At 41.5% G+C, this 24465-nt stretch overlaps 1 protein-coding gene across 19 annotated transcripts in view; it reads left to right on the forward strand.

Annotated features, from left to right (window-relative positions):
* The window catches only part of STAU2 (staufen double-stranded RNA binding protein 2), a 224954-nt gene extending 210229 nt beyond the window's left edge, over window positions 1-14725 (forward strand). For 9 of the 19 annotated variants that reach the window (XM_073330822.1, XM_073330823.1, XM_073330819.1 and 6 more), the window contains 3 exons: window positions 4346-4431; window positions 12571-12659; window positions 13536-14725. In XM_073330822.1, coding sequence (XP_073186923.1) covers window positions 4346-4431; window positions 12571-12659; window positions 13536-13629 — 269 coding nt within the window. In that variant the 3' untranslated portion in view covers window positions 13630-14725. Of the gene's footprint in view, window positions 1-4345; window positions 4432-12570; window positions 12660-13535 lie in introns of those variants that run through there. The other 10 variants (XM_073330828.1, XM_073330831.1, XM_073330833.1 and 7 more) reach the window with 5 other exon arrangements.
* The last annotated feature ends 9740 nt before the right edge of the window (window positions 14726-24465 follow it).

Below are 24465 nucleotides of genomic sequence, written 5' to 3' on the forward strand. Positions count from 1 at the left end.
TCTTTTACATTTAACTGAAGTTCAGAAGTTATTTTTATCAATTCATCTAGGATGTAAATCCAGTGAGGCCATAGAATTTAATTATGGATGAAAATTAGCCCATTGTCTTTGCTTGTAGCTCTTCTTCATTGCACAAAACTTAAAACCCCCTTCTGCTTCTACTCTGCATAGCCGCTCAGCTGCTAGCTTCCTTCCTACCTTCAGCTTTTCCAAGTTTATCATGGGCACAGAGTTGGGGAGCTGGTAGATGATGAAGAGCTGTGAGGAGTGCAGCTACCAGGTCCATTCCTGCTCACAGCCCCTCAGTTATCAGTTGCCCCCATCCTGGCTCCTAACAGAAGCATGGGGAAGCCAGCAGGAAGCAGAGAGACAATTCATAACTAAGGGGCTAGATGTACACCCAGGAAATCTCTACACAATCCCATTCTCCATGCAATGCCCCTCAATTGTGTTTCCTACAGTAATCTTCCACTTTCCCTTTCTCTTAAAAAATGATCTCCCCACACACCCCCAAAACATTCTTTTGTTACTGTGGAGTTAAGGTTACAGGTGTTCAGTGGTGCCCTGTGCTTCTTGTGTCCTTCCAAAAAGAAAGACTTTAATTTCCTAAATCCAAACAGTGTAAAACCATTAACTATAGAGTTAAGATCTCCTTACCTACATCATAAGACTGCTAACTTTGCATGATAGTATACACACTCTAGAAAATTGGAAAATGCAGAGTTAAGATGACACTTTCCACACGTTTCCCAGAAGAGATGGGCAGGAGAAGCACAAGACATATTTGAGCACCTGAAAGCTTAACTTCACCCTCACAAAGTGTCTTGCGGGCTATTACTATGTGTTAAGTTCCACAAGCTAATTCAAGTATATGTGTGAACTGACTTCAGTAGTTTAGGGTAGATCTTTACTTTAGACCTGAGTTTGCTTCATTTCCATACAATATCACAAATACTGTATTATGAAACAGTGATAGATAGTGTCACTTATGATAAGGAGAGGTAGTTTAAAATTTTGTTAGTTTACTTTTTGTGTCCACCATGTTTAGATCTCTGTGAGAAGTATGTGTGCACGCACCTCTGTTCTCAATGTTACAAGACAAGTGAGACTAATTGGATTGCTTTCACAAAACAAGCATCAAGATTTCTTTTTAAAGTCTTGTAAGGTTTTGTAAATAGTATTTAACATTGAATGGTATCCTACTGAGGATTTTCCCTATATAAATCAGGTAAAAATGTCCCATGTTTCCACCCTTGACATCAGGGTAGTAAAGACCAGTGCCTTCATTCAGTACAGTTTATTTTTGCAGTGATATTCTTCCATTGCCAAAGGAAAAAGAAAAGAGATGTTCTTACAAACTCTATTGTGAGATCCAGGATAATATTCCTCTAAGACGTTCCAAAATAGGGTTTCAGCAAAGATTAAAGAAATACTTGTTGAAGCTACTCTACAACTTTTCATCCTCCTTAGCATATCTCCACAGTAGGCAGTTAGACAAGTAAAACAATAGTAGATATGTAACAAAGAAAATTTATTCTGATCTCGATAATTTTAACAATTAATTTAAAAAGAAGTCTGTACAGGCCCATTTTGGCTCTTGACAAGTGTTTTCAGTGACTTTTAGTTCATAGAATCATAAAATGCAAGGCTGAAAGGGACCTTGAGAGATCATCAAGTCTGACCCCCTGCACTGAGGCAGGACCAAGTATACCTAGACCATCCCTGACAGCTGTTTGTCCAATCTGTTTTAAAAACCTCCAGTGATGAGGATTCTACAACCTTCCTTGGAAGCCCATTCCAGAACTTAACAACCTTTATAGTTAGAAAGTTTTTCCTAATATCTAACTTAAATCTCCCTTACTGCAGATTAAGTCCATTACTACTTGCCCTACCTTCAATGGACATGGAGAACAATTGATCATAGTCTTCTTTATACCAGCCCATAACATATTTGAAGACTGTTATCAGGTCCCCCCTCCATCTTCTTTTCTCAAGACTAAACATGCCCAGTTTTTTTAACCTTTCCTCATAGGTCAGGTTTTCTAAATATTTGATCATTTTTGTTGCTCTCCTCTGGACTCACTCCAATTTGTCTACATCTTTCTTGAAGTGTGGCACCAAGAATTGGACACAGTACTCCAGCTGAGGCTTCACCAGTACCAAGTAGTATGGAATAGTTACCACCCATGTCTTATATACAACACTCTTGTTAATACACCCCAGAATTATTCTTTCCTAAGTGAATACTTGTCTTGACTGAATTTCATCTTGCTGATTTCAGACCAATTCTCCTGTGTGTCAAGGTCATTTTAAATTCTAAACCTGTCCTTAAAGTGCTTGCAATCCTCCCACCTTGGTGTCATCCGCAAGTTTTATAAGCAGATTCTCCACTCCATTCACCAAATGATTAATGAAAATATTGAATAGTACTAGACTCAGGACTGACCGCTATGGGACCTCACTAACTACACCCTCTTGGTTGGAACAAACCATAGATAACTACTCTGAGTATGTCTTTCTGCCAGTTGTGCATTCACCTTATAGCAATTTCATCTAGACTACATTTCTCTCATTTGCTTTTGAGAATGTCAAGTGAGATTGCATCAAAAGTCTTACTGAAATCAGGATATATCACATCTTCCTATCCACTAGGCCATTAACCTGGTCAAAGAAGAAAATTAGGTCAGTTGCCATGATTTGTTCTTGACAAATCCATGCTGGCTGTTCCTTATAACCTGATTATCCTCCAGATACTTACAAACTGATTGTTTGTTCCAGTATCTTTCCAGGTACCAAAGTTAGGATGACTGGTCTATAATTCTCCAGGTCCTCTTCATTCCCTTTTTTAAAGATCAGTAAGTCCCTTCTCCAGTCCCTTGGGACCTCAGCCATCCTCCATGAGTTTTTCTGAAGGTAACAGCACATAATTAACCTGTGAACTCACTTCTACAAGATAGAGGCTGGATGCTTATTAATTTATATAATATCACCTATAAGCCCCAATGAAGGATCAGGGCTCCATTTTGCTAGGACATACAGCTCTATGATAAAAAGAAGAAAAAATTGTAAATTAAAATATTAATTTTTATTTAAATCAGCTTTTCTTTTTAAATTAATACATTTCACTTCTTAGAAATAAACCTATTTAAAATTCTGATAACCTATGTTAAAAGACTAAACTCACTATAATACTAAAATCATTAATTATATTTAATACAGGCTACATTTAATTTAGAATATATTAAGCAGTACATATTTGCTGCCAAAGCTTTAAAGAAAGTCAAACCACTGAACTGGTGGAAATCACTGAATAAGCACCTGGAACCAGTTTGTTGAAGTGCTAAATCAGCATTTGGCAGCTTTTTGCAGGTACAGAAAGAACATTTTCTTCATTTAAGTTTATTCAGCTAGTACAGTTTAATGGCTAGTTCACTGAAAGTTAAGAAACTGATTGAGAGTTGAAATAGCCGAAAAGCTTGTTTTCCTCTTCCAATCTACAAATACAAACTAGAGGTGAGAATGAAATCTGCTGGTTCAAAAGTCTTTAAAGACATGGTGATCAGAAACAATCAATTCAATTGAGTAACTACAGATAATCCTTCCGTTGTTTAATAAACCAGCTGGTTTTCAATGCAAAACGTGTTTTGATAAACTTATATAAAAAAGTATCCAGAACATTTAAGGTTGTTTTATGTAGGAAACAATTTTAAAGTGCTTTTTGTGCATTTTTAGTTGAATTGCAATGTCCATCCAAATAGAGCTTGATGCAAATTATAACTAAAAAAAAGTAATCATGCAGTAAATAAGAAATGCATCATTTCCTAACAAAACAAAAATGTAAAAATAAACAACGTGAATCAATGCGTGCTAAGATATACAATTGCTTAAATATGTATGGTTAGCAAAGAATAGTAACAAATTTAGTATAAAGACTATATTTAGTTGCAAATCAACATTTTTAAATGGTTACCAACCAGTGAGAACCAACCTTTCTTTAGGAAAATACCTAATAAGGACCAATTGAACACAAGTTAAAAATTGATTATTTAAATCAAAGTTTCCTGTCTGCTGATTTAAATCAATCCACCCTGCACTATACAGACAAGTTAAAACAAGACAACAGTTCCTGCCCCAGAGAATTTACAATCTTGGAATCAGAGAGGAAGCAACAGATGGATAAAACAGACAAATGGGGATGAGGTAACAGAAAAGCAGAAGTCTCAGCTTGCCACTGCCCTAACCAATGCCAGACAGTATTGATTTTGTAGGCACATAACAGATGTCTTAATGAGAATAAGGTGATGGCTTTACAAATTATAACAGTGAGGTTTTTCCCCATGCATAGGAGGTGGCATAGGAGAAAGCATAGAGGTGACTGAAGGACAAGCAGCTAATCAGAAAATCACAGCTGGCATTATTGGTAGAGAAAAGGTAAAGGTTGAGAACTCATAGATCTTATAGGGTGGGGCTGAAGAATGATGGGCCTTGAAGACAAAGACAAGGAGATTGTGTTTCATGCAGTGGAAGACAGGGAGCCACTGGAAGGAAACAGCAAAGGGGGTGGATGTGCTCAGAATGCCAGTGTCAGGAAGACTATCCTAGCATCAGCATTTTGAATTGACCTGAGGGAGGCAGTGTGGCTGGCTTCAGTGCTAGAGAGGAAATTACATAAATTGAGGTGTGAGATGATGAGCGCCTGGTAGTCTGGATAGATAGAATAGGACAAACCTTAGAAATATTATGTAGATAGAAGCAGTGAGACTTGGACATGGTTTGGATGTGCAGAGATTTATAAGAGGGAAATAACTGATTTGAGTGACTGAATGGTGGAATTATTCAAAGTGAAGGAAAAATAGGAAGGCTTTTAGGTTGGAGTTCAAAAGCTCAGTTTTGGCCATATTGCCAAAACATCATCCATATGGAGATGTCAGAAAGATAGATGAAGATCTGAGATTGAATGGAAAGAGGCAAACCTTTAATGGAGAGGTATATTTGTGAGTAGTCAGCGTAAAGATGGTATTTGAAGCCATACTTGTGGTTAAGATCTCTGAAAGAAAAGGTATCAAGAGAAGAATGGGGAGCCAAAGACTGGGCCTTGAGGAATACCCACTAGAAAGAGAAGAGGACCCACTCAACAGTCCACAGAAAGAGCAACATGAGAGAACAGTCTCAAAAGCCAATGGAAAACTGAAATTTAAGAAGTAGCAAGTGGGTCAGTGGTGTCAAAGGCCTCTGAGAGCTCAAGGAGAACAAAGATGGAATAGAGGTCACGTGAGACTTTAAAGAGAGCAGTTTCAAGGTTGGGAAGGTGGTTTAAAGAAGGTAAAGAATGAAGTTGGAGGAGAGGAACTCAAGGCAGAAGTTGTACATGGTGTGTTCAATAAGCTTGGCAGTAAAGGGATAGTATTTGGAGAGGCAGGTGGGAGTCAAGGGTAGAATTTTGATTTTATGGTGGAGGAGATTAAAGCATGCTTGTATTGTGAGGGGAAGGAGCCTGTGGAGAAGGATAAGGGAGGGTGGGGACAAGAGAGACAAAGCAGAATGGGATGGGGAGGGGTATCCACTGGAGCATATGGAGGAGTTAGAGGAGATTAAATGAGAAATCTTCTTGTCAGAGGAGAAGGGAGGGGAGGCAATAGGACACGTCAGTCCAGGTGGAAAAATAAAGCTGCTTGCTTAGGAAAATAGCAGAACTGCAGCAGTAAGAGAACAAATTTGTTGTGGAGGAAGATTGCGTGATCATATGGCTTTCCTTAGAGTTGCTAGAGGTAGAACAGAGGAAGCAGATACTTGGGTAGATACAGTGCTGAGCTTTGGTAAGGCAGACTATGTAATGGGAAAGAGTAACAAAGGAGTTGTGGGTGGTGAAGGCTGTAGAATGGAGGGAATCAACAACCACGTCAATGGAGGAGGGGGCCGAGAGCAGACAAGAAGTTATCTGTGTTAATACATTGGAAGTCAAGAAGGACTGGGTGGCAGGGCAAGGGGGGCATGTTGGTAATGCTGATAAAACTCAAGTTTAGCAGGATATTTTTAAAGGTTCAGATATTTATATGGATAATAATAAATCCATAATTGCATTTATAAGATAAAAATGTGCAAACCCTCATGCTTCTTGATATAAGCCAACTACCAACTGCCCGGAATTAGGAATTAGGTCAAGTTACTCCATGCTTGCCCATTATGAAGTTTCTTGTGCTGTCTTCTGAAAGCTTTAGGTACTGTTCATTGTCAGAAACAGGAAATTGGAATGGATAGACCACTAATATAATGCAGCATCACAATCCTTGTGGTGCTATTCAGCTGGCCCGGATACAGGTTGTCTAGCAATATTTAAATTATGTTAACATACATTTCAAGGGAAGGCACCACAGAGAGAATCCAGGAATAACTATCACTTTAATTGTGAAAGCAGATCTAGCATTTTGTTACAACAGTAGCCTGTGTGTGATTCTTGGGGTGATGGCTGTGTCTCTGGTCCAACAGGAACTGAAAATTCAGATAAAAGCATACAGAGAACCTGTTTATGTTGACAAGTAGGAATAAAGAAACTTCACTGAACTCTCCAATTTCTAAATGTTTATTCTGGGGTTTGTCCTTGAGGAATGGAAAGTTTCAGGATAAAGGTGAATTACGAAGCAAAGAATAAATTCAGCCTAGTTCTTCTTGTTGAATGTCCCCACTAACATAGGGGAGCTTTTGACACCGAAATGTGTGTTAATTTTTAGAGCTGTGGATTAATTGCAGTTAACTCAAGCGATTAACCAAAAAATTAATTGTGATTAAAAAAATTAATCATGATTAATCAGTTTTAATCGCACTGTTAAACAATAGAATACCAATTGAAACTTATTAAATATTTTGGATGTTTTTCTACATTTTCATACATTTTCTACATATTCATACATTTTTTACATTGTACACTGTTGTAACTGAAATCAAAGTGTATATTATTTTTTATTACAAATATTTGCACTGTAAAAATGATAAACTGAAAAACACTATTTCTTTTGTTTATCTCATACAAGTACTGTAGTGCAATCTCTATGTCATGAAAGTGCAACTTACAAATGTAGATTTTTTTGTTACATAACTGCAGTCAAAAACAAAATAACGTAAAACTTCAGAGCCTACAAGTCCACTCAGTCCTACTTCTTGTTCAGCCAATTGCTAAGACAAATTTGTTTACACTTAAAGGAGATAATGCTGCCCTCTTCTTCTTTACAATGTCACCTGAAAGTGAGAACAGGCATTTGCATGGCACTTTTGTAGCTGGCATTTCAAAGTATTTACATGCCAGATATGCTAAACATTCGTATGTCCCTTCATGCTTTGGCCACCATTCCAGAGAACATGTTCCATGCTGATAACGCTTGTTAAAAAAATAATGCGCTAATTACATTTGTGACTGAACTTGGGAGAGAATTGTATATTCCCTGCTCTGTTTTACCCTCATTCTACCATATATTTCATGTTATAGCAGTCTTGGATGATGACCCAGCACATGTTCATTTTAAGAACACTTTCACTGCAGATTTGACAAAATGCAAAGAAGGTACCAAGGTGAGATTTTTTTAAGATACCAACAGCACTCGACACAAGGTTTAAGAATCTGAAGTGCCTTCCAAAATCTGAGAGGGACGAGGTGTGGAGCATGCTTTCAGAAGTCTTAAAAGAGCAACATTCCGATGCAGAAACTACAGAACCCAAACCACCAAAAAGGCAAATCAACCTTCTGCTGGTGGCATCTGACTCAGGGTATGTCTACGCTATGAAATTAGGTCGATTTTATAGAAGTCAATTTTTAGAATTCGATTTTATACAGTCATTGCATATGTCCACACTAAGTGCATTAAGTCGGCGGAGTGTGTCCTCACTACCGTGGCTAGCATCGACTTACGAAGCGGCGCACTGTGGGTAGCTATCCCACAGTTCCCGCAGTCTCCACCGCCCATTGGAATTCTGGGTTAAGTTCCCAATGCCTGATGAGGCAAAAACATTTTCGTGGGTGGTTTGGGGTACATGTCATCAGTCGCCTCTCCCTCCGTGAAAGCAACGACAGACAATCGTTTTGTGCCTTTTTTCCTGGGTTACCCATGCAGACGCCATACCACGGCAAGCATGGAGCCCGCTCAGCTCACCATCACCGCTGCTGTTGTGGGCAAGTCTACTGTAGGGGCTGCTGTGATCCAAGTAGCCAATGCAATCATTGACGTTCTGTTATCAAGGGTAGTGACTCTGGGAAATGTGCAGGCCTTTTTAGATTTTAAGTGCATCATATTCCTGTCCTTCGTTGCTGGTGAAGAAGTCTTGCAGCCGTACATTCCAGTCTGGTTGGTGCTGTAACACCCCGTAGGACTTCTGTGGTTGACACATGTAATGGCTCCAGGGCTCTTGCTCTTTTGCCTTGGCCGAGGTACCTTGCCCTACCAGGACCTCCAAGCATTCGACACAGGAGCACCTGCAGCAGCTGGCATTGCTACACAACAGCAGCTCCTGGATGCCTTCGCAGCAGACGGTGCAGTAGGACTGCTAGCCGTCCTTGTCCATGGTGCACGGCTCCACCGCTTCCGCTGCAACTCTGCTCTCTTGCTACTCTGCAGCAGATGGTGCAGTAGGATTGGTAGCTGTCCTCATCGGACATATAGCTTGGCCTGGGGTTCTGGGAACATCTTTGCTGCCTGGATCCTAGCAACCTCCAGGGCATGGTTTACGGCTCCACCACTTCCACTGCAAGTCTGCTCTCCTGCAAGCTAGAGGCTTCTGCCTCAGGCTGCTCTCCCAGCCAGTAGCACCATGCAGTCGCACCTACCCCAGCCTACCCCTTGCTCCCGTGGCTCGTGAAGCCTGGACATTAGTAAGGAGCAATTTAACTATAAGCTGAGCAAGTGCTGAATGGCAGTAGAATGTGCCTTTGGACGTTTAAAAGCACGCTGGCGCTGTTGGTCAGAGAAGCTTTGTAAACCAGTTTCATGACTGGCCAGGCTTCGATGTGACAGTTGTGTGTGTTTCTCCTTGATGCAAACCCGCCCCCTTTGTTGATTTTAATTCCCTGTAAGCCAACCACCCTCCCCCCTTCAAAATAAAGTAACTATTGTTTTGAAAACATGCATTCTTTCTTTATTAATTAAAAAAAATGAGATAATGGACAAGGTAGCCTGGGTGGGGTGGGGGAGGAGGGAAGGACAAGGCCACATTGCTTACTGTAGCCACACTAAAAATAAAACTGTTTGAATGACAGCCTTCTGTTGCTTGGGCCATCCCCTAGAGTGGAGTGGCTGGGTGCCCGGAGCTTCCCCCCGCCCACGTTCTTGGGCATCTGGGTGAGGAGGCTATGGAACATGGGGAGGAGGGGAGGCGGTTATACAGTGGATGCAGCAGAGGTCTATGCTCTTGTTGGCTTTCCTGCAGCTCCAACAGATGCTTCATCATGTCTGTTTGCTCCCCCAACAGACACTTCATCATGTCCGTTTGTTCCCCCATTAGCCTCAGCATCGCGTCCTGCCTCCCTTTCCTGGCCTCTGCCACTGAATGCCTACATGCATTAAGCTGTGGCCTATCAGTGCGGGAGGACTCCATGAGCTCAGAAAACATGTCATTGCAAGTGCGTTTTTTTCGCCTTCTAATCTGCGATAACCTCAGGGACGGAGATGATGGGGGAGCGTAGAAACATTCTATGTTCTATGATTCTGGGGGGACGGGGGGTCACCTGTGCTGCTGAGTTCGCCACGCTGACCAAACAGGAAGTGAAATTCAAAAGTTCCCTGGACTTTTCCTGTGTACCTGGCTAGTGCATCGGAGTTCAAAGTGCTGTCCAGAGCAGTCACAATGGAGCACACTGGGATAGCTCCCAGAGGCCAGTACTGTTAATTTGCGTCCACACTACCCCAAATTCGACCCAGCAAGGTTAGGTTTAGTGCTACTCCCCTCGTCGGGGAGGAGTACAGAAGTCGATTTTAAGAGCCCTTTAGGTCGACGGAACAGGGTTGGTTGTGTGAATGCAGTCATTTTTCAGTTGACCTAATGCGGCTAAATTCGACCTAACCCCATAGTGTAGACTAGGGCTCAGATAATGAAAAGGAACATGTGTCGGTCTGCACTGCTTTGGATTGTTATCGAGCAGAACCCATCATTAGCATGGATGCATGTCCCCTGGAATGGTGATTAAAGCATGAAGGGACATATGAATCTTTAGTGCATCTGGCATGTAAATATCTTGCAATGCGGGCTACAACAGTGCCATGAGAATGCCTGTTCTCGCTTTCAAGTAACATTGTGAACAAGAAGTGGGCAGCATTATCTCCTGCAAATGTAACTAAACTTGTTTGTCTGAGCGATTGGCTGAACAAGAAGTAGGACTGAGTGGACTTGCAAGCTCTAAAATTTTACAGTGTTTTATTTTTGAATGCAGGGTTTGGATTTTTTTACATAATTCTACATTTGAGTTCAACTTTCATGATAAAGAGATTGCAGTACAGTACTTGTATTAGGTGAATTGAAAAATATTATTTCTTTTGGTTTTTTACAGTGCAAATACTTGTAATCAAAAATAAATATCAAGTGAGCACTATACACTTTGTATTCTGTGTTGTAATTGAAATCAATATATTAGAAAATGTAGAAAACATCCACAATTATTTAAATAAATCGTATTCTATTATTGTTTAACAGCATGATTAATTGTGATTTTTTAAAATTGCATGATTAATCATGATTAATTTTTTTAATCACTTGACAGCCCTATTAATTTTGTTTTCTTCTTTTCTGAAATCCTCTTGGTACTTCTTGGGTCACTGAAGGCTTCCCAGCATATGACATTAGGTATAGATTGCAATGAGAGTTCTGATATTTGTGATGTCACACTCTTGGATACCTTCTGTGAACCAGGACTTTCTGAGAAAGTCTCAGAGAAAATAAACAGAATTTTAAAAAGATGGTTAAAACTTTTTATATGCTCAATGCCTGATGCAACTTGATTATTGGGGACACTGAGATAATGATATCTGTTTTTCAGGTTAGCTTTGCATTTCAACTTTAAGATGAAACAGGTGGCAACTCGTTTGTTATAATAGGTGTGTTCTGAGGGTGAGATATGTAGTATCTGAAAATTTCATAATCAATTCCTGCTAATTAATCATGGGAAAGCATTCCTCTCAGTTGCCAGAGCAGTCAGCAGAGAGAAGAGGGATTTACCTAGCAAACTGAAGCAGATGTAGGGGAGGAGACAGAAGTAAAGGAATAAAGAATGCACTTACACAAATAAATTTAGGTCCTATAAATTGTAATATTGTTCCATTCCTGTTGCCTTCCCGTCATCCAGCATAGGCTCAAGTACCTACTCGGTGTCTTTCATTGACCCATGTATAAAATATATCAGCGCCACCCACAGTGCTATTTTAGATCTAGCCATTGGGATGTAGGCATCTTCCTCCACCACCACCCCTTCAGTGTTCCTCCTTTTTATTACATTACACGACCCACATCTCTTGGATTCTCTGTAACTTGAAGTCTTTAAATCATGATTTTTGAGGACTCCAGGAACTCAGCCAGAGGGTATGGGGTCTATTACAGGAGTGGGTGGGTGAGGTTCTGTGGCCTGCAATGTGCAGGAGGTCAGACTAGATCAGTTATTCTCAACCTATTTACCATTGTGGGCTGCAGGCTGAGAACCACTGCGCCAGACACACTGGCCTGCCCAGCCTTGCACTGCCAGCCTGCCCCTTCCCCTCGGGGGCAGATCTGCACCATGCACCGCACCGTCCCCTTGCCCAGCGACCACCCCTGCTAATCCCCCCCCCCCCCAACAAGCCCCTATGCCCAGAGCTCTCCCCGACACATCCCGTGGTGCAGGGCCAGGAGCAGAGCTCCCAAGTAAAACTTGGGGGTGCTGCAGTAGCCCCCCCTCCACACCCGTAGTCCCTGGGCCTATGCTGCCCTTCTCCCTCTACCCCCTCACTGCCCAGAGACCCACTCTCCTGCACACTGTCCCCCTGCTGCACTCACCTCCCCAGCTGCTGCCAAGAGTGCTCCAAATGGCCCCACCCTTTGCCAGGCCCAATCAGCGAATTTTTAATTTTCTTTTTAGCGCACAGCTGGGCTGCCGCTGTGTTCTAATTGGGCCACATGCGGCCCGCGGGCTGAGACCACTGGACTATATGATCATGATGGTCCCTTCTGACCTTACAGTCTATGAGTCTTGCAAGAATTACTGACCTAAGATTCCCTCCTCAGGACCAAAGGGAAGTGTCAGCTCCATAAATACACTAAGGGAGGCTGGGAAGGCGTCATAGAGAAGTGAGAATTCTAATGGGCATAGTCTCTCCTTAATGCTAGTAACACAACTTTCATTAATCCTTAATGGAAGTTACTCATATGCATGGAGAGTTGAATATATCATTCTTTGCTCACAAACCAGCTCTTTATCATGGCATTATACTATAGACTCTTTACTACCATCCTAACTTAATTTGCCTCAATATACAAGAGGTACATTTAAAAAGAACTGTCATTAGTGACTGTCTTCATTATATCATTACAGTACTAGTAGTTGACAACTCATTTTTTATTCAGGCAGCTTTAAGTGCCTTGAAACAGTTTTCGGAACAAGGACTGGATCCAGTGGAAGGGGCTATGAAGGTTGAAAATGGAACACTTGAAAAGTAAGTGTCATTTAGTCTTTTATATTTTAATGCCTGTATGCTGTGCCACAGAAAAATTTTTAATTAAAAGCTTAATTGCTCTTTTAGAACTTAGCAAAAATGGTAGTTCATTTCCTCTAGAATTCACATATAATTTGACAATTTGCTCACATAAAATGCATTTCACTTTTAGTACTAGTTGTAGTGTTTTCTAACTAGTAATGATGCAGCCAGCCTTCTTTTGCAAAGTTTTTCATTTTAATTGTATGGCTATCATGTAATTAGCCTAACATGAGTAACTGGACATTTTATTTTAGCGATCCATCTTGCCTTTCGTCAAACAGGTTGCAGTGCATGATGTTGCATTTAAGTAGCTTTCTGCCAGTCAGTGTTTATGTATGTAATGTCAATTTTATCCTAAAGAATTTGAAAGTAAAGCAGAATTTCTTTCAGTCCTTAAGAACACTGATCTGGAATTTTAGCTTTGAGGAATATAGACTAGATGTAAGTTTCATAGTGGATTTTTTAAAATTAATTATTTTGAAAGAAAATAGGATTGTTTGTAAAAACCAGTACATTTTTCCAACTTTTAATGTAGCTCAAGGAACAAAGTAGTGTTAAGTTACCAAATAGCAGCGTAAGAGATAGACTATAAATATAAGTGGCATTTGGAATTTTCAATAGATATACTGTGTCTATTTATAAAACTGATTTAATCAGAAACATTTTCCACATGATCTCATCAGCATAGTATCTGAACATAAATATTGTTGTTTCACTTTAAAATGTCACCTTTCATGGTGACCTTTGACTCTCATGTGCCATCTGCTAATAAACATGTCTTAAAGATGTGCAACCCTGGACCTTACCGCTCTTGTTAATGTATTAATCTTTCAGACAAGTCAAGCATCTGGGAGAGAAAGCAGACAATAAACAGACTAACTCAGGCACCATTGCTCAGGACTGCAAGGATTCAAAGGCTGTCGTCTAGGAGCTTCCCAGCACCCACGGCCGCCACTGCATCCTTATAAACCTGTCAACACGCAATAGGGTGTATGTGTACAAGGAAATGAATGACTAATACCATTATTTGAGTCTTATGTGAAGACAACACTATTCTAACACAAGAGATAGTATACATGGTACTGTTTATTCAACTGGGGGAAAATAAAATTGAGCATTTCCCTCTGAACTTGAGATCAGATCATAACTCAATTGCCCAGAGGCAGCAGAAATCTGATCATGTTACTGGAACTTAAAATAACAATTAATTAACAAAGTGTTATGGAAAAAGGTAAAGTTTAAAATTTATTAATAAGAGTCAGCATTGATTCAGTTACACAATTTTTTCATAGTGTAGTTTAAAAAAGTTTACTCTTTTTTAAAATAAATGCTTGAATATTTTAAAATTAACCAATGACAGTGCTGTGAGAATTGTAGTTGTTGTCTTCATATATAGTCATACAGCTTATCTTTTTATGCAGACATTATGCATTCTTCATTCTATATCAATATGTATGACTTTAAGATGCACTACTCAGAGTTGTATGCAAACAGAAGTTTAAATCATGAAAAGTCTTTGCTTAAACATGAACTGATGTTAGTAATGATCAGTCGCAATATACTCCAGGAAAAGCAGTTACCGTATTTGATTTCCCTCCCCATTATCAATTGGAAAGGCGTCTTGCCTCCAAGGAACATTTCCCCCTTAATTCTGCTCTCTGTTGTGTGAAACGCATCTACACCCCATTCTGTGTGTTGTATCAACCCACCGTTTGCATCAACTGAGTGTTTTTAATAACTGCATTCTGATCAGGAACAGCAGATAGGATTGAAGTGTTATCGAGAAAAGGGAAGAAAACTGTTGAAACAGATGTAAAGACTCTCCTTGTAGAAGGAATGGTATTAGAGATGAAACTGGCAGCTGCACTCGGTACCAGAATGTTCAGCTATGTGGGCAAATGCAGTAAAACCACATCAGTTCATGTGTACAATGGTGGTGTCATCTCTTCTTTATCTTTAAAAATATTCACCTAGCAGAACTACTTGAAAAGTCACAAAAATTTACAATAAACAACTAGAACCTATGCCAAGAACTGGACTAGACTGTAATCTTCCACCACGGGGCTGCCTCCTATGAAACTATGGTTCTATTTATACGTAACAAGCTCATTTTAGACTCAAGGATATAATTTTTTAAGAGCTTTCCATTTTTAAATCTTATGCAACAAAAACATGACGCAGCTGTCAACTGCACAACAATTGAATTACAATTACGTAAGATTTCACAAGAACATAACCCACAAATCACAACCTGGATGACTCACCTGACCAGAAAACACACAAATAACAATACAGGAAAACAGTGCAAGTTGCACATGTAACTGGGCCCCATCTGTGAAAGTCCTTTGACGCTCTATAGAGATCCCTCCGCAAGGTAATAAGAATCATAACACACTCAAAGCTCTAGTTGCTGCTGAAAAGTGATATCCACAAAGTAGTGGCTTTACATCTGATCCTCTGCAGAATGCAGAGTAAGGACCTTCATGCTCAGAGTTCTCAACTTCTGGGGGCTCCCCCCTAATTCCAGGTATGGCTCCCAGAGCTGGGGAGGTTGAGTACCTAGGCTCTTTGGTATTTAGGCCGTCTTTTGTCATCTTCACACACAACCGTCTCTGAGGTCAGTCAACAACCAAAACTTTCACATTTGACATTTCATCCTGCTTAGGGTAAAAAAAAAATTTCCCCAAAAAACCAATGTTTTCTCAGAAATGGATTCCCCTTTTGTGAGCCACCTCTAATGCTGAGCACCTCAGCTCCTGTGAAAGTGTGTAACTTCCAGGAGGCATTTGGCAGGATCAGGGTTCTTAAAATGGTAGAGAAATATTGAACTGTGACCGGTGTTTTGCTCAAGGGGCACATTGTCTCCATTGGCTATGGACGTGGGTGGGTCTTCTGCACCCTTCAGCCTAGCAGCCTGCTAACCTAGGACAGGCTTAGATCAGTGGTTCTCAGCCAGGGGTATGCGTATCCCTGGGGGTACACAGAGGTCTTCCAGGGGGTACATCAACTCATCTAGATACTTACCTAGTTTTACAACAGGCTACATAAAAAGCACTACCGAAGTCAGTACAAACTAAAATTTCATACAATGACTTGTTTATACTGCTCTATATACACTACACATTGAAATGTAAGTATAATATTTATATTCCAGTTGATTTATTTTATAATTATATGGTAAAATGAGAAAGTCAGCAATTTTTCACTAACAGTGTGCTGTGACACTTCTGTATTTTTATGTCTGATTTTCTAAGCAAGTAGTTTTTAACTGAGGTGAAACCTGGGGGTACGCAAGGCAAGTCAGACTCCTGAAAGGGGTACAGTAGTCTGGAAAGGTTGAGGGCCACTGGCTTAGATTACTGCCGACAGTGTTTCCAAATATGCCGTACATATTACAGGCCCTATTAACCCCTACCTTAGAGAAACCCACAAACGAGAGAGAGAGAGAAACCTATTTAAAAACACTTTGCATGGTGAACTGCGTGTTTTTAGGGCAATATTCCTCCTGCTGACGCTGGGGAGGGGCTTGCAGCTGCCATTTGGAGGGATGGAGAGGCATAGCCCTTGGATCATGCAGATGTTCAGAGGTCTCCAAGGAAATCGACGGATCTGGGCACATCCGAGAGCAGAGCTAGCACCACTACCCTGAGTCCCACCCTCCCCCTTGACAGCAGTGCTCAGTCACTTCCAGGGGTGGGCTCCATGAGGAGGAGAAGCTGATGTTACTCAGAGCAATGTCATCTCCTGAGGAGGAATGTGCCAGAATAGGAGATCTGTCCCAGGTGATAATATTGCCTACCTCAGTCACTTCCCAGCTTTGCCATCTCTAGTCCAACATAGTCGCCAAAGGGTTTCTCAATGTATTTGGTGCTGTTCGGCTGGAAGCTCAGGTGGATGAAGGAACCAATGCCAGAATGGCTTTGCTCTTCTTCTTCTACTACCTTTGGAAACTGTCAGGCTGAAATTTTTCTTTTTTTTTCATGCTCTTCATGTTATACAGCAGCATGAATAGCACAAGTGTAAATTACAACAGTAGATTCAAAGGTAAGTTATTCATATGCAAGCAATGCCATTGACTTTTGTGGCGTTGTCTGGGTGTGACCAAGGAGATTGCTTGGGCATAATCCACTTCTTCTTGTTCAACGCTTATCCAGACAGTCGGCTGTAGCAATCGTTTGCCATTTGATCCATTTCAGTGCAACCGCAAAGGCTTGACGGCCTGAGAGTCCAACTACTCTTTACTTTAACAGCTGTATTATAAACATGTATTATATAAATGGCAGATAGCCCCTCCACTAAAACTCAGTAACAAATCAAAATTTTGCTCCTGGAGTTACTCAGAAACAAACACAACTACACAGTCCACATCTGAAGTATCGGTATCCTCCAAGCTTATGTTGTCCTCTTCTCTGTGTTGAATTCCAGGTGTCTCCCCCAAACTCTTTATGCAGTGTATCCAGGCTTTGCCCCAGAAAAAAGGGAGTTGATCATTTCATTTCTCTGGCAGACTCCAGAAAATGCCTTCCACTTCACAAATAAAACCCCTGAGTAGTCCAGCTAGAACGTTCCGGTTGATTCTCATGAGACTTGCAATGTAAGTGCCAGTTCCTGGGCACCGCGTCCTTTGGAAATGTTACTGCACTAACTTGTAATGCAACCTTCCAAGTGCAATGTAATTTTAGTATTTGTGAAACCTGTAATAACAATAGGCCTGCTTCTACCTAGGTTCATGCCTTGTGTGGTCATTTGTACCCGTATAAAAGGAGTTTAAAATGCCACCTCGCTCAGTGGCTAGTGTTTTGTGCTTACTTTACGCAGGTGTAAGTGACCACGCAAAGTAGAAGGCAGTTGGAGAAGCAGAACCATTGTTTCCTTAGGCTCAACATTAAACGATTTTTGAAGATTAATTAAACCTGATGCTGTGCTTCTTGAAAGAGCACAACGACAATTAACGACTCAGTTCCAGACTACATATGCTCAGAAAACTATCCAAGCAAAAATGGCACCTTCCTAGGCCTGCTCCCAGTGTCTTGTCAGCGGCATGACTTTATTTTTCTGACGAAGAGAGTAAGATGTCTACTATTTTTAACTCTTGTTAGTCCTGCAGAGCCAGGACAGCACTGGGTGAGTGAGCTGGATTTGTTTCGGGGTCATGTATTGGTAACAGAATTTGTAACTATTTTACAACTGCCGAATTGTCCATTCCTGGTGATGCCCAAACCAGGAAGAACACAAACTGATGTTCACATCTCAGGTAGTGGGCATAGCTGGCTGTTACCAGTTAATCCCTCCCAGCCTGCAGACCTGGAGCCTCTTTGATGGGTCTTCTATGGGATGGGACGGTCTAGGGAAAGGGTTTCCCTGGCCATAGATCAGGGGATTGGGAGGCTGTGGTAACTCCTACTCACAGGAATGGAGAGCAGCATTGGGGCCTCAACATGTAAGACATTAAACCTGAATCCCATGGTGCCAATTTACAGGACCACTTTGGAGGCATGCTAAGGCTGGTGACCCAACGCAGGTGTTCCGGTCCGTGTAGCACTGCTCCTGCCTGCGTAGCACTGCTGCACACAACATGTTTGTAACCAGCGAGGCAGTCGTTCAATAGTCCGGTAGAGCAGTGCACTTTGGGCAGAGTTTGACCCTTGCTACGCAACTTGCCAAAGACCCTGAGACCAGTTCATCCCCACTGGGAGTTACTCTAGCCATGAATGTGCCCCCAGTCTTTAAATGGGACCATTCCTGTTAGTGCACAGCTGTTCCTACTGGATCCCCAGACAGCAGCATCAAAATGCTAATGGGAAATGCTTCTCTGCAGTGATCTCAAAGCGGTTTTCCTCCAACAGCCCTGATTATTCCCTCTACAAGACAGGTAAATAAAAAAATATTTTGTTGTGTTTAACAGGTTTAGAGAATGCACAGTGAGCATCTGAAATGCTCTGACCTGTTCCAGGTACGTCTTCTGCGCCTGAAACGCTCAGGCTAGGTGGCACCGCAGCAAATACTCATTTGTATTTAGTGTTTTAGCTCGTCCGTTCTGTGGGGCAGAGTCTGGTGCAACTTTTGTTTGCAAAGTGCCTAGAACAAGGCAGGTGCGAGTGCAAGCGAAATAAGCACCACCGCTTAGCCTGCACTCTGCATTTGTCACTCATGAAGCATTTCGCAAAGGGGAGCAAGCAGCCTCTTGCTATTTTACAGTTGGGGAACTTGTGGTGCATTGTGAGGTATGTGATTTGGGCGCACCGCACAGTGACGGCGCTTGCCGTAGACCACTTCCTCCATGCTGCCTCCCTTAGTGGCGGCACTATCATTAAGGTCACGTCAATATTCCCATTACAAGGGCTAAGGGACCCAAATCTTTATGCAGTTATGGGCCTACAACACCTTTTAGTAACTGGGAATCGTACACAGGTAAAAATGTGCCCTAATTTTATTTTCAAGCTATTTTCAGCACCTTCTGTGGGCATGAACCACAATATCTCACACACGAGAAGTCTTTTCATGGGGAAGTTTAAGTGTCTAATGAAGTTCAAAACAAGAGCAGTCACGTGGTCAATTTTAGACCACTCATTACCTCCAATTGCACATATAGCCTAGCAATCAATGGTCAGCATATTCTGAAGGAGGTTTTTATGTTCACAAATGCACATTGATCACATGGCTCCCAAATAGACAGAGGCATTGCCTGCACTAGTGCAGAACATAGCAGTATGATGCTCGTGGGGATGGGGTAAATGAAGCCGATTTCTGCCTAAAGGCCCTTAATGGACTGAATCCTGGAAAATGTTCTGAGCTTCCTGCTTTCTCTAGATCATCCCATTCTTCTGAAGAATGAGGAAATGGGAGTTACAGGGTCAACAGGGGAAATGTTTACATTTGTGTATCTGTGGTTCCAGGATTATGGAATCCCTTTGACCTGAGGGTGACCATGAAATTAGGCCCTCTTTAAAGTAGGTGTAAAAGCCCTGTCTAGCTCCAACCACCCTTGAACTCCCCAGTTTTGATGAGTCACTGCTGAGTTTTATTCATGTTTCCGTTCCAACTCCCAAATGAAACCAAAAGAAAGACTCACATTCACTGCAACAAGAGTTGGATCAAGTCCTTCATCAGTATTTTTTGTGTTGTAAAAAAGCCTCTATTGTTTCTGATTCTAAATGCTAGGCAAATAATGTGTATTGGTGGTAATATTTGTGCCCCTTTCTCCACAAACATGCCGAGTCCCTGCCTCTTTCTGCTTTCGCTTGCATTATGTAAGCAGCTTTTCATGTCTCATTTCCCCTCTACAGTCAAACAAAAATGTCCTTTGTAATGAAGAGGAAAATCAGTAGCTTGAATAACATATTCTGTAGTCTGTAGTTCTCTGAAGGCAGCATTTCACGGTAAGTGGGAAAGGGTTGTTGTCCTTCATCAGGTCTCTTATGAAAACACTGCTAGTTATCTCCATGGAACTGCACCTATAGTATTAGTGATCAGTCTGTACGTCTGGCAAGATTGCACAGGACATCTCCGTGGGAACTAGAAGAAGAGAAGGATGTTGTGTTCAACAGCTAACCTCCTACTCTGCCCCCACCGAAAACAAAGAACCCTAAACTAATGGAAGGAAAGTGTCAGTTGGAAGGGGGAAAATGATGCCATCTGTATATATCTTCCCCTGATATCATCTACTCATGGCCTAGACTTGCATGGGTTCCTTCTCCTTCCTTCTTTGCAATGATATGAGCCTGAAGCATACAGTTGGTGGATCAGACATGTACAATGTTTCTGTGAGATGATTTCTATTAAAACACATGCCTTGTACTGTTTTAATTTTAAAGCACACTTCTTGATGTTTGCTTTATACAGTTAGTCACGGATGGGTGTGCGCTTTTGTACTTGATGTTTTAACTTGGTAACAGTTTAGTACAAAGGAAATTTCAGGCATAACAATGAAAATGTTTCTAATGTGTTCCCCATTAACTAGTCCTCAGTAATTGATTTGTAGAAAACAGAGTAAAGCTGTTACAAAGAGTGATTTCCAACCTAAAGCCTCCACTCTCCACCCAGTGACACTTACCGGGCCACACACAACCCTGGCACAGCCAGGCACAATTCCAGTGGAGTTACTGCCATTTATTCCAGGGCCAACTTTGGCCCCTTGAGTTCAGTAGGGTTGCACTGGATTAAATTAGGGAAAAATTAGTCTGGAGAATGCAATTCATGCTCTTCCCTCCAATGTGTTGAAGATAAACTTGTGCACTGAAAACAGATGGCCTAAGCCTGCCTATTTATTTTTTGCCTCTTGTTTAGGTACACTGTAATATTTTTATTATGGTGTCACCTGTTGAAATTGCTCACGTGCAGCAATAATAATAAAAATCAATATTAAAACATAATTGGGCCTGATTCTCAGTTATCCTGAGACCCCATTACACCACCCAGCAGTGGTGTAATGGAGGATCAGGCTAGAGCATTTCAACCAGGTGGACCTGCAGTCACATTTCTCACCTATGCCTCAGGTACAGCTTCTATGGCATGGCCATCATTCGAACATGGGCGTAAAGATTCACTGTGGGCTGCAATTGGCAATCAAGGCTTTTTATTATTATTTTAACAACTTGGCTTTCATGGGAGCTACACAGACAGCCCCAAAACAAAACACGACTAAAGGCCAAATAAGATCCAAATGACACATCTTTAAGCAGCACAGAAATTGGCTGTTGCCCAGGCCTAAAATCTGCTAAAAATTTTCAAACGTGAATGGGTGAAATCCTGGCTCCATTGAACCCAATGGGAGTTTTATCATTGACTTCCATGGGGCCAGGATTTCACCCGAAGAGGCTAGTGTACACCAAACTAGAAAGGTGGCACAGACTGAGTAGGTAAAAGCTATTTGGCCTGAAGCTTTCTCTGATCTTATTTCATCAGGTAAGAGCATTTGTCTGATGCAACAGTCTTCTTATAACAGAAAATTTACCAGCCCCAGGCTGCAGCACAACAAAACTAGTTAAAAAGTCGAAAGCTTGGCTCGAGTCGCATCCTGGAGAAGTGGTTGAAACGACCTTCCCAAACATAGATGAAAAATTGTGCTTTGGAACTCCGGCCACATGGAAATCCGGGAGAAATCCAAAAGCAGCCCTGACTTCCAGACCTCTTGGACGTCAGCAGCAGGCAGCACTATTCTTTCATACCCTCACGATGCTTCTTCCCCCAAACTAGCACCATCATTTCTGTCTTCTCTGGATTGATCTTATTTGAGCTAAGGATGCCTGCAGGTCATATTTTCTTAGAATAAGTGCCATATATTATCCTTGCCTCCTTTTGGAAGAGACGGGTGCTAACCATCTTTAGACATGCAGAGGTCCATCTCCTGCCACTGCAGCGCTCTCCTTTATAGGCAAGGAGAAACAGAAAGTCAGAGCTTTTAATTTCAGGTGCACCTGCACTCCAGTGACACCTTGGGAAGGTTCCAGACTCTGTTCAGTGTTTCTTTGCCATTGACATGGTGCTTTTCAAGGTCAGGACTTACCCTGCTCTAAAGCTGGCAGGAGATAAGTTGGCCACTCAGGTCTTAACAACTATTCTTTCAATAACTAAGGGACACAGGTAACTGGTCTTCAGCATTTCAAGAAGCATTCCTAGAAAATAGAAATCATTCACTGAGGGACAGCCATTTATTGTCACCAATGGATTTCATATGCATCATTTTTCCAAGACCAATTTACCATGTTGTTCAAGGTGTGAGAGATTTCTTGGCAAAGTGCTTTTTTACATACAACTTAAGAGTATCATCAGTATGCTGAAAATTCACAGCTGTTTCTCTTTTTTTTTTTTGCCCCATGGTCCTGCAAGTTTGGATTCCATCCTGTAGAAATGCTTGAAAAGTATAGCCAGCTGGGTGTGAGATACAAACATCATCCTCCGCTTTAGGAAAACAGAAGCCTTGCTGCTGGGTAGATAGCAGCACTTACAACAATTGAGCCTAGTAGTCATGAAGGTAATTCCATTTTAGCAACATGTAATGCAATCCACTTCAACCCATTGGATAAGTTTGTCCTTAGATGCCTCCTAGATGGCTTTTAAGTTATTTTTTATTAGAACTATAATAGAACTGATTGCAATTATTAGGACAGGTAACAAGTTTTCAGTGAGTCTTGGAGACAGCATTTTAAATGAACCATAGCTATTAGAGACGGAAAGATGCATTAGGTCTTTTACTGTACTCCCTTTGCTCTGCCCAAGATTCCTGTCTCATCACTATTTCTACTTTCGGCTTTGTGCCTACTTCCAAGTTGCTCCTTCATGCCTAGAACTCCCGCCTGTTCAGGATTGTCTAAGAATTCACTTGTTGTTTTGAGCATCCATGATCATATCACACACCATGTATGCGCTACATCGGCTGCCTAGGAACTGACCATTTGACTTTGAGTTGGCCCAGTTGATTTTTAAAACCTTGAACAGTGGAGGTCCAGGATGTACTCAATATCTCCTTGTTACGTCTCATCCTGACAGATTGCTGGGCTCCCAGGCAGCAATCTTTTAGGGATCGCTCCGTCACATTTTAGGTCAGATGGGATTATGTCCCCACCAAACAGCTACCTCAGTTCATCAATCCCACATATTAGGGAGAGGGGAAGCCATTCACCCTGCTACAAACACTTTTTTCCCATGCGAAAGTTACATTTTTGGATCACTGTTAGACCCAGACTCAGTCATACACACTTACTAAATGGGGCCAAATAAGCGTCATTTATTTTGACATGACAGCTTGGGTTGGTTCTGTTGGTTTGGCTGTTAGGAGGGTGAGTTTTTAGGCCAAGGGTTTCTTGTATTTGAGATTTAAATTTCCATTTTCTTGCACAGTTTCCACAGTTCTTCATCAGAAGGGGGGGGTGCTTTAGAAATAAAATTAGCATCACTATTTCATTACCTTATGGCCCGCACCAAGGAATAATGGATGCAACACGCACAACAATTCATAGCCGAAAGCCAAACAAATGCTAACACCAAGAACAGTTAATAGCTTGATTCCACCTGGGTCTCCCATGTTGTGCAATGAAAGGGTAGCCTGGGTGACCAAGGCTTTAGTTTAATCTCATTTAACAGTATCACTAATCAGAATTTGGGTTAACTTAAAATGTGCTTTCTGTGCGTTCTTTAGCCTTTCCTTTGGTGCAATAAAAAGCCTTTTCAAGAGTAGGGTAAAGGTTGCTCCCAAAGGCTATTAACCTAGACTGTGTTTAGGAGGATTTCTCGGACTTCCATAATTCTGTGATATCCCTTTTAGCAGCCAAGCAAGTCAATCCCATGAATTCCTGTGGGTGGTTATTGGATGTGAGCTCTGGTATTAATTATTTATACAGCACCATGAGTGTACATGATGCTTTATAGACAAAAGACTATACCCCTCAAAGGGCTTGCAACCAAACGGCCCTGGTCCTACAAACACATCCTACCCAGCATAAAACTTACTATGTGCAATAGGCCCATTGAAGCCAATGGGGCTACTGACCGTCATAAGTATTCTGCCGGGTAGGGAGTGTTTGCGGGACTAGGCTGTGATTTAAAGCATGACGTGATCAGGGAAAGAAATATTTGGTGGTAGGGGAGGAAGGGCAAGGGTTAGAGCAATAAGATCATGGCAGTTGCTTTGGTTATAATGAAGGTGTCTAGAGGAGTTTGTGTATTTTTAACATTTTATGTTATTTATGGTACTGTTACTAAGAGAGGAAAGTGAAGCTTTACAGGCCACATGGAGGAAGTGCAGTTGAAGGAGAGACTCGAATGA

This window comes from Lepidochelys kempii, chromosome 2, assembly GCF_965140265.1.
Source record: "Lepidochelys kempii isolate rLepKem1 chromosome 2, rLepKem1.hap2, whole genome shotgun sequence".
Taxonomy (NCBI): domain Eukaryota; kingdom Metazoa; phylum Chordata; order Testudines; family Cheloniidae; genus Lepidochelys; species Lepidochelys kempii.